The sequence below is a fragment of the Mya arenaria genome, chromosome 9, assembly GCF_026914265.1.
Source record: "Mya arenaria isolate MELC-2E11 chromosome 9, ASM2691426v1".
In the NCBI taxonomy this organism is placed as follows: domain Eukaryota; kingdom Metazoa; phylum Mollusca; class Bivalvia; order Myida; family Myidae; genus Mya; species Mya arenaria.
Genome location: NC_069130.1, coordinates 43,660,505 through 43,672,320, shown reverse-complemented (window position 1 = coordinate 43,672,320; position 11,816 = coordinate 43,660,505). Strand labels below are relative to the sequence as shown.

The 11,816-nt window shown below is 35.5% G+C and overlaps 1 protein-coding gene across 1 annotated transcript; it reads left to right on the top strand.

Annotated features, from left to right (window-relative positions):
• Nucleotides 1-4,925: 4,925 nt before the first annotated feature.
• LOC128203525 (tenascin-R-like) lies at nt 4,926-9,055 on the top strand. Its single transcript, XM_052904971.1, has 2 exons — nt 4,926-5,222; nt 8,367-9,055. The coding sequence occupies exons 1-2, from the start codon at nt 5,021-5,023 to the stop codon at nt 8,513-8,515; spliced, it is 351 nt and encodes a 116-aa protein (XP_052760931.1). The 5' UTR covers nt 4,926-5,020; the 3' UTR covers nt 8,516-9,055.
• Nucleotides 9,056-11,816: the final 2,761 nt, after the last annotated feature.

Sequence of the window (11,816 nt, the reverse complement as noted above, 5' to 3'; positions counted from 1 at the left end):
GATATGTTTTTTTTATCTGCTTTATGGATGATTTTAGATATTCAATCATAGATTTAAAAAAAGATGGAACACATTGTAGAAATAAGTTAACAGTGTTATATAAACACAATTAAAGACAACAACACATGATCAAATTTGTTTGTTTCAGTTTTCCCAACTTCCCCACCCGCCCATATTTGTTACACACATTTTTTTTGGCTGATCGTTACCCTTTTTCTTTTTTTCCGGTTATTTCTTGCATTGGAACCAGGCGTAAAAAGGTTTACTACTACTACTACTGCTGCTGCTGCTGCTGCTACTGCTGCTGCTGGTGCTGCTGCTGATACTTTTACTGCTACTACTACTACTACTACTACTACTACTACTACTACTACTACTACTACTACTACTACTACTACTACTACTACTACTACTACTACTACTACTACTACTACTACTACTACTACTACTACTACTACTACTATTACTACTACTACTACTACTACTACTACTACTACTACTACTACTACTACTACTACTACTACTACTACTACTACTACTACTACTACTACTACTACTACTCCTGCTGCTGCTGCTGCTGCTGCTACTCCTACTCCTGCTGCTGCTGCTGCTGCTGCTGCTGCTACTGCTGCTGCTGATGATGATGATGATAGTAGTAATAAAACAACAACAACAACAACAACAATAATAATAATAATAATAATAATAATAATAATAATAATAATAATAATAATAATAATAATAATAAAACGTTAATGAAAATAATAATAATGATTATAATAATAACAATTTATTTTAATAGCATTTTATATGCGTCAGCAAACGCAGTAATAAATTTGTTGATTTTGTAATACTTGAAATATAACCGCTTCAGTTAGTAGATAATTGACGTCACGGCCAAATAAATGATTCGACTCAGTAACGAATAAGAGGACATATTCACCATAGGCGCTAAGTGACTAGATTATAGCGATGAACTATAAAACTATAAACTTAAAATCACAGATCTAGCATTCTTTATTCGGTTTGATATTTGCATAGTAAGGCCAACCGAAAAGTTACTTATTTCCACTAACATCTCAATAAAATGGGGTAGGTAAGTAGGCATATCTTATTTTTGGAGGACCGGGATTCTGTACCAAACCGACCTATTTCTGGGTATATGTGACTTTTGTAGAAAAATTAAAATATAAAATGGTCAAATGTTAACAAAAAAATGCACATGTTTAAGGAAATAACAAAAAATCCACACTACGGCAAAACACTGTAGAGTCAAGAGGCAAACATAGGGTCGGTCGGGTTAGAGCCAACATTTGTACACGTCGTATTTAACATGCACTCTCGCGGATTAAACGTTTTGACAACTGTTTTTTTTGTCTTGGAAAGAGCCACTTTTTGCGAAAATCTATGAAAAACAGTTATTTAAGACTGCTGACAAGAACTAAGATCGCAGATATTTATATTTAAGTTAAAAAACAACAACAGTTATTTAAGACTGCTGACAAGAACTAAGATCGCAGATATTTATATTTAAGTTAAAAAAACAACAACAGTTATTTAAGACTGCTGACAAGAACTAAGATCGCAGATTTTTATATTTAAGTTCAAAAATTGATGTTTTATGCATTTGGTTTAAGCCATAAAACATTAACATTCGAACGGCAAAATCTACCCTCTGATTTTTTGTCAGCAATCTTATATCATTGGTTTGCAGATATTTACGCAAAAAGTTTCTCTTCTCAAGACAAAAAAGAAAAAAGTTGTAAAAATGGTATATCTGTGGGAGTGCAGCTTTAAAGATGCGCTCTTACTCCCAAATAAGATTTACTACAATCTATACAATCGTTTTGATATATCAAAAAAAAGATGAAAATATGTCGAAAATAATGGTTTTTATGAAGGACCGAGTTTAATTTGAAAGAAAGGTGCAGAAATCATGGTGTTTCTACCTTATGAAACGATAGTAGATCACAGTAAATCTTTTAGCACTCACCAATCATTATATATTTTTTGCGTTTTCAGCTATTAAATACTCGGTTACAATCTTGTTATCAGTAATAAATATTTTCCATAAATGCATTATTAAGTAAGTAGTTGAAGGTTTATAACCCAAATTCTATGTTAGTTATACATGTGTATGTATTGATTTTGAATAAGAGTGTTTTTCTTAAAAGAAGCGTAACTTTTTTGTATTATTTTTTAAAGCTGTACTCTCACCGATTGAACGTTTTGACAACTTTTTTATTTTTTGTCTTGGAACGAGCCAATTTATTCGAAAAAGCATGAAAACCAGTCATATAAGACTGCTGACAAATAATAGATCGCAGATTTTTATATTTAAGTTCAAAAATTGATGTTTTATGCATTTTTCTTAAACCGTTTTTTTTCGAACGGAAATATGAATATCTGCGATCTGATCTTTTGTCAGCAGTCTTTTATCACTGGTTTGAAGATATTTACAGAAAAACGTGACCATTACAAGACAAAAGATAAAAAAAGTTGTAAAACCGGTAAATCTGTGAGAGTGCAACTTAAATGTTAAGTACTGGTACACATCACAAAATGTTTTGGCTCGTGAACCACTAGTAATCAGTGTTATTGCTCGTGCAATTGGTCAATTGACTATAGAATATAATTTAAGGACATTTATTTTGTATGATTAAGTACCTTCGGAGAAAGGAAGGCGAAGGTTGATCATAATTTCATCCGACACAAAACTCCGTCAGGGCTCACACAGATTCCGGACGCAGTATTCAGCGAATCAAGTACATTCATAACGAGGTTTCAGCTGTTGGTAGCGATGCAATTCGATGAAAAGGTTCATATAACAAGTTTGGGGTCGTGCAATGGAAGGAATGCTTATATTTTTGTACACATGCAATTATTATTTTCAAATGTATGTATTGTATGCTTTAACACAATTCTAAAAAAGGAAGAGTTTGTCTATTGAATGAATGAATGAATGAATGAATGAATGAATGAAAGTCTTTATTTACAGAGGGTAACCCAATTAGTGTAAACTAATCTTCCTTGGGGCCCTCTAAAGCAATATTTACATACATACAAATACATAATTATATAGCAATATAACAATCAGCATAACAAATTTAAAGTTAGCATTATTCATAAACATGATCAACATGATAACAATGTTACACAACAACATAATACATACATATGGCGGCAAAGGTTTAACTTACAGACTTACATATGTATTAAATATTATAATCACGGTGATATTTGAAAGGACTACGTCGATATTTTAAAGATGCACTCTTCAGTTTGTGTATACCACGTGATAAATTACGTCATATATGCTACGTTGGAAGGACTTAAATCAAAGATAACATTCATTTTACTACACCATTTTAGATAAAACAAAGGGCAGTCTCTGTCGCTTAAAGAGCCCCGCCTTCGTTTTATTACCGAAGTTTGATAAGGTGAAGGTGATTAGTTTCATCAAACACTTCGACAAACCTGTTTCCATAACAATGTTTTGAAAGTGCTCCGTTAGACGGCCGTATTGTGAAAAGGTTTTTCGAAGTGTTTGAAGAAACTAAACTCTCAATCAAACTCTGGTTAAAGACAGAAGGCGCGGCTCCATAAGAGGCGTGGACTGCGCTATGTTTCATCTAAAATAATCAAGAAATAGTAAAGTTATCTTTGTTTAAAGCCTTCATTCGAAGCAAATTATTGCCTTCCGACGTAGCATTTATGACGCAAATTATCACGTGGTATACACACACTGCTCTTACTCTCAAAAAGATTTACCACAATTAATAGAATTGTTTTGATGTTCCAAAAAAGGATGAATAAATGTCGAAAACAATGGTTCTTGTCAAGGATAACGAGTTTAATTTGAAAGAAACGAGCACAAAACACGGTATTTCTACCTCATGAGACGAAAGTATATCATAGTAAATATTTTAGCATTCACCAATCATTTAATATTTTTTTGCGCTTTATGCTATTAAATACACGGTAATAATCTTGTTATCAGGAATTAATATTTTCCCTAAAGGCTTTTTTTTAGTAAGTTGTTAAAGGTTTATCAGTCAAATTTGATGTTCGTTATAGATGTGTAAGTATTGATTTTGAATAAGAGTGTCACTTTAAGTAATGAAATACGCACGATCAAGTAAAACTGTATAAAATATCATAATCGCGCATGCTGGTTATACGAAATTGTCATTTTAAATTACCAATCTACGGCGCATATAATCATCATTTAAAAGCTAAGATAGTTAAAGATGGAGAATTTTGCAATTAGTAAGAATTAGCAAGAATATCCTGAAAACCCCCCAACTCCAATCGGCATCCAGTATTTAAAAAATCGTGCAGTATATGTGAATTATGGGGTAGCTTGACTATAAACAGGATACTTATAAATTAGTCATATAAGCTTATTTTCAAATGATTGTTTATTTCACAAACGATATATTTGATAACATGTGTCATCGTTCCGCGTCACTTCTTTAACAACCATACGTTTTCTGTGTTTTAATGGGCTCATGAGCACTCAGTCAAATTGTATCCTGTTCGCATATAACGGTTATAAGCCATTGATCCGAGTCAGGCAATCAGACCATTTAGGTATTCAACCGAAGAGCACATTGATTTCATAAAAGCAGAGTGATACGGACGCACGAAATTACATATCGCCAAAATGAGGTTTATTTTTGTAGTTCTGGGTGTCTGTCTTGAAGGAGCACTTGGACAACCAGCATGGCTTCCAACGCCGAAGGATTGCGACGACATCAAGGAGATGAGCCAGAATAGTGCCACAACAGGAGTCTACACGATCCGACCGGACGGAACATCACCTTTCTCCGTCCGATGTGACATGGATACAACGGGTGGCGGGTGGACCGTCATTCAACGCCGAGTATCGGAAACAAATTTCTACTTCGACTGGAAAACCTACCAGAAAGGCTTTGGGAGTCCTTATTCCAACGTCTGGCTGGGACTTCAGCAGATCCATTACTTATCTCGCCAAGGCTGGTACGAGCTGAGAATCGACATGACGCATCCCAACGGCACAACAGCGTACGCCACCTATCAGGTATTCGAGCTGGGAAATTTGAAGTCAAAATATGAGCTGACCGTTGATGGGTACGAAGGAACAGCCGGGGACAGTTTGTCTTACCACAGCGGTCAACCTTTCTCTACCTACGACCGAGATAACGACGCTCATTCGACCAACTGTGCAGCTGTGTACAAAGGTAAGTGAAAACACCGTTCGGAACTACTCGGCCTTTTTCTATCGAAAACAACCTCGGATGTATGCCGGTACATCAGAAGAAAAGGTTTTAAAACATTTTAAATAATAGTAGTGTTAACATGTACTTGTATTACTAAGTTGAAAATGATTGCCAGTGAAGTGTGTAAGTGCAAACATAATTAAGATTCCCAAGAGTAAAATCAATAAGTTTAACTGCTAAGTTTAACTTACTATTCAATCTACTTGCAGCGTAGTTAAATGTAAAGATTAATGAAATTGCAAACCGTCCATATACATCCGAGGTTGTTTTCGATGGAAAATGGCCGAGGTGTTTCGAATGTGATAACATATGAGGGTACAAATCGGACGGTTTAAAATGTCAGCATACCTAACATTGCATCAAGTAGATCGTGTCGTAATTTCAACTTACGTTTTATAAATCTGAATAATTTATTCAATTAAAAACTTTGCCGTTAACCAATTTGAACTTAGTTATTATACACAATACGCTTTAAAAACTACAATTAATTAATAATATTATATCTTAATGTTCGAACTACTCCTACTTATGCACCGGCATTCATCCACAGTTTTTTTCGAAGGAAAATGGCCGAGGTACTAGTATTCTAATGGATGAGAGTACTACAAAAAAGTTCTGTATTAAAAATGTAACACATTTTACATCGCGACTTTACTCAAAAACTTTGTCCGTATATATTCAGTGTGTGTTTACCACGTAATAATTTACGTCATCAGTGTGTGTATACCACGTGATAAATTACGTCATATATGCTACGTCGGAAGGCAAAACTTTGCTTAAAATGAAGACTTAAATCAAAGATAACTATTCATTTACAACACCATTTTAAATTAAACACATGGCAGTCTATGCCGCTTAAAGAGCCCCGCATTTGTTTTATATCCGAAATTTGATGAGGTCATTAGTTTCATCAAACACTTCGACAAACCTGTTACCAAAACAATGTTTTGACAATGCTCCGTCAGATGGCCGTATTGTGAAAAGGTTTGTCGAAGTGTTTTAAGAAACTAAACTCGCAATCAAATTCTGGTAAATGACCGAAGGCGGGGCTCCGTAAGCGGTGTAAACTGCGCTATGTTTCAGTTAAAATGGTGAATAAATAGCGAAGTTATCTTTGTTATGCCTTCCGACGTAGTATTTATGACGCCGGGGACTTTGATTTTCGGTCCAGCCAATCCCGGGTAAAATCCGCGCCCAGCGGAGACAAACTGCTGGTAAAATCCCCAAATGCCACCGCGACCCGGAGACTTCCTGGGTAAGGCCCATTTCCCGCTATTTTCGGCGCGAAAACGAAACCACCGCATTTACTCGGCACTGCCGGGCCACCTGGAAGATAAAACACAACCATTTCCGCCGCTATCCCCGCTATTCTCCGTACCTGGGGGCCGTGGTTACTATTGACTTGTGCATAACGAAATGGTAACTCTCTTTTGATTACATCTTTCTTTTTTACTTGTAAATATTGCCGTTTCGTATCCTATAAAGGATACGAAACGGCAATATTAACAAGTAAAAAAGAAAGATATAATTGTCAGAGCAAGATATAAATGTTAAAAAAGCAAAACATACATGTTAAAACGCAAGATGTAAATTTTGCTTCAATACCCTTCCATATCTACATTAAATCACATTTTTACTTTAAGTGCCGCTTGAGCAAATCGTTAATGGCCATTTTTATTTAACTTAAATTTATTTCAAGGCCAAGTCCTTTATTCTTTTTCCGATTTTACTAAAGTTTGTTACGCTTCACTTAACAATTCACTGGTTAAAAGGTTTTTGCAAATAAGAAGATATATTCATGACTATATGCAGTCTTTTTCGATTATAAGTTCGTTGAATCGACAAAATAGTTTGACAAAACAGACCTTGATGCGCGGGAGGATGTTAAGTTTAAGAATTTACAATATGTTATCATAAATACAGAACACTTAGTTTAATGAACTTATGTACCTAGAAATGCTATTACATTAAAACTATGTTTTATTATGAATTTAGGTTCGAGTTCTATAGTGGTCTACATTGTATTGCAGCTACTGCACGCTACATATTCCATTAAGTCTACACACAATATTAAAACACAAACACATCACACTATAAAAAAATTGCTTCAATTTTTATTGCGTGGATGCTTTGGACTATAAAATATATCGGAAGTTTACACAGTAAAATAAAAAAAAATGAAAATAAATAAAAAAATGTTGGTCTCTATATAGAGATAGTGTCCGGGGTTCTTTGTTGCGGATCCGTGGTCTAGTGGTAACACACTTGACTGTCAATCCAAGGGTCGTCCGGGAGGGAAATTAAGTGGAGGTCCCGTGTTACAGTGCTATATACTGATGCACGTGAAAGAACCAGGCAATCTCTAACCAGTGTTACATTATGTCTGTGCACTATGCTTAAAAACGCTAATCGTCCACCGGGAGGGAAATTAAGTGGAGGTTCCGTGTTACAGTGCTATATACTGATGCACGGAAAAAAAACCAGGCAATCTCTAACCAGGGTTACATTTTATCTGTGCTCTATGCTCAAAAACATAAAAATCAATAGCTTACACACCCGACCTCATTGTTTTGCCTTATTTAGTGTGTGTATACCACGTGATAATTTACGTCATAAATGTTACGTCAGAAGGCAACATTTTGCTTAAAATGAAGACCTAAATCAAAGATAACTTTTCTTTTACTACACCATTTTAAATGAAACATAGGTCAGTCTATGCCGCTTTTAGAGTCCTGTCTTCGTTTTATTACCGGAGTTTGTTAAGGTGAATAGTTTCATCAAACACTTCGACAAACCTGTTTCCAAAATAATGTTTTGACTGTTCCGTCAGACGGCCGTATTGTGAAAAGGTTTGTCGAAGTGGTTTAAGAAACTACACTCTCAATCAAACTCTGCTGAAAGACCGAAGGTGGGGTCCATAAGCGGCGTAGACTGCGCTATGTTTCATTTAAAATGGTGAACAAACAGGAAATTTATCTTTGTTTAAAGTCTTCATTCGAAGCCAAATATTGCCTTCCGACGTAACATTTATGACGCAATGTATCACGTGGTATACACACAGTGTTATTGATAGGCTTGAATTGACGTTTACTTTCACTGTTCTAGGTGCATGGTGGCACAAGTCCTGCCATCAGTCGAACCTCAATGGAGAATATGGGAACGACGCCTACGGGACGGGCCTCAACTGGTTAACCTTCAGCACCTACAACAAGTCCCTGAAATCTGTCGAGATGAAGATTAGAAGAATGCCGTAGACAGAAAGCCAGGACCGATTTTACGAAACTTCTTAAGTTAAAGCTAATTACATTTTTCGTTTTTATATAATTTGTGATTTTTGTACTCTTTTTTTAAAGTTTTTAGACTGTTTATTAAAGTCAATTGAAGATATTTGTCTGATAATCACGAAGGACTATTATCTTTTGTAACAAAATCAGGTTAAAGTAAGAAATATTGATAAACAAAATATGCTACTTAAGTCTATATAGCTAAAGAAGTTTCGAGAAATCAGGACCAACATAAAAACACAAAGAAGATATCAATTAACTTTGATTAAAGTACACGTTTTGTGGTTTGAGCTACTTGATTCATTAACAAACCAATTCAAGAATTGTATAACACTTAAAAAAGTTTAAAAGGATTTATTATCTTGGTAAGCGTATTTAAACAAAGTTCGTACTAAGAAGTGTTTGTCATAAATATAAGCCAATGAATACATTTTGGCTTTTCATACCATAAATTAATGCCTCAAAACACTGATTAACTGGTTTAAAGTCAATAAACTGTTCGAGAATTTGTTTTGAATTTCGTCTCTTACTGTTATCACACGCTCTCCCGTATGCCAATCCTGAAATCTTCAAAGTTGACTTTTTTATATCAATACATGAGTATTGTAATATATAAATTATACAATACGCACAAAATGTAACATTTTGAACTAGAAATTCTCATGTGGGAATACACCAAACCCTCCTGGCATGCTTTAAACCAAATAACTTTCAGTTCTGAGGGGGGGCGCGAGTCAAAAGGTTACGTAACCTCAGTTATGCCCCATTTAACGTCAACATTTAATTAAGCCCCCCCCCCGGTTATAAACAATGTCTTTATCATGCGTATTCTAAGGGACTCGCCCATGTTTGCGGACCAAAATTAGCTTTCTTGGTAAGGCATCTGAGAACACTAACTGTACAAGATACAAGATACAAGAATCTTTATTTAAAGTCGGGTATGTGTTAACAAGAAACGTTAGCTCAATGAGCTATTTTCCGACATGAATAACAAACATACATAACATACATACTGTTTTCGTTATATTACTCTATGATATCGAAATTGCATAAAAAATACAATTGCAGGATAAAAAAAGTGGGGTGTGAACACACTCTGGTAAAGTCAAGAAAAATAGAAAACCGACACCATTACCACTAGGCCACAAGGATAAATGCAACAGAGACGGATATTTTGACATTATAACAACACATTGATAGCATCACGTGATCATTTCAATCGACCAATCACGCAACAACGCCATTACCACTAGGCCACAAGGATAAATGCAACAGAGACGGATATTTTGACATTATAACAACACATTGATAGCATCACGTGATCATTTCAATCGACCAATCACGCAACAACGAAATCGCTGAAAGCCATTATTAACGATATAGAATATTGTGGTCTTCAAAGACGATGTTAGAGCAAATAAGTTCTATCTGTCAGTATTCTAGTTGTAACACATCTATTGATTTGCAATCTGGTGCATTCTGTGCGTTTTGAGTCGCTTTATTTAGTACTTGAAAATGATGATGTTACGCGAGAGAGTCCAGCTCGACATTCCAGCTCGACATTTAATATTTGCTTTATAATATCGAATGTCGAGCTAGAATTTCGTCCAGCTCGACATTCCAGCTCGACATTGAATACTTCCTATATAATATCGAATGTCGACCTAAAATTCCGTCCAGCTCGACATTCCAGCTCGACATTGAAGATTTTCTATATAATATCGAATGTCGACCTAGAATTCCGTCCAGCTCGACATTCCAGCTCGACATTGAAGATTTTCTATATAATATCGAATGCCGACCTAGAATTCCGTCCAGCTCGACATTCCAGCTCGACATTGAAGATTTTCTATATAATATCGAATGTCGACCTAGAATTCCGTCCAGCTCGACATTCCAGCTCGACATTGAATACTTCCTATATAATATCGAATGTCGAGCTAGAATTCCGTCCAGCTCGACATTCCAGCTCGACATTGAAGATTTTCTATATAATATCGAATGTCGACCTAGAATTCCGTCCAGCTCGACATTCCAGCTCGACATTGAAGATTTTCTAAATAATATCGAATGTCGACCTAGAATTCCGTCCAGCTCGACATTCCAGCTCGACATTGAAGATATTCTAAATAATATCGAATGTCGACCTAGAATTCCGTCCAGCTCGACATTCCAGCTCGACATTGAAGATTTTCTATATAATATCGAATGTCGATTGTCGCTTGCCGATGGCTGAGCCAACTCCACACACATTGTTACGTGAGGACACCGGATTACCCCGAGGAAACCCACTACATATTCATGCCACCTGTACATACGGTATACGCTCCCACGCAAACCACTTCAGTAAATTAGGGTTTCGTTTAATCTGATAACATTAAGTTAAAGTGATACATATATCTACAAGTAGTTAGAGTATAATGGTTGATCAATCGAGTAAAACCAAATACAATTAACCTGACACATTTTGCCTCTAACTTGCTGTTCACTATATGTAAGTCACTAATGAATGGTTACAAAACAACTATGTACATGTACATGAAAAAAGGAAATTAAACTGAACAGATTTTAACCGTTCTATAGGGGTCTAGGGCATTACGGACCATGGACAATACGGACCAGACATAACGGACCAGATTTGGGGACATAACGGACCATATTTAGGGACATTACGGACCATGATATATAATTTTACTCACTGTTTATAATTTTAACTTTATAACATACCATATTTTCAGACAATGATTTATAACTTAACTCACAGTTTGTTTTTACTTTATAATGTACTATATTTCGGGACATTACGAACCATATACTACTCACAGTTTGTAGTATCTTAAAATCAGTTCAAAGTCAACTATTTTAAACAATAAAAGAGATAGTTCACGTTCTTCCTAAGAAAATTCACCCATTTTGAAATAAGGCACCTATATTTTTTCAAGGAATCTATGTTGCATGATGGTCTTTGTAAACAAAGTTCAGGTCCAGCAGATTTTCTCTTATCTCTCATATATTTATGAAATAATTTTCTTCTAAGTGCAGGTATTGGCCTGTCAAATACGGAATGCCATTAGGGCCATCGCCTATGAATGTGTTGATCTGAAACGCGAAACTACAATGGTGAAAACGTGACAGAACGAAGGTGATAATGCGATAAACTATCGTGTTTTCACCATCGTACTTTCGCGTTTTCACCTTCTGAATATCGTGATTACGCACTTTCATCATCGTACTATCGTACTGTCGTGTTTTAAGTGTAACAACTAATAAG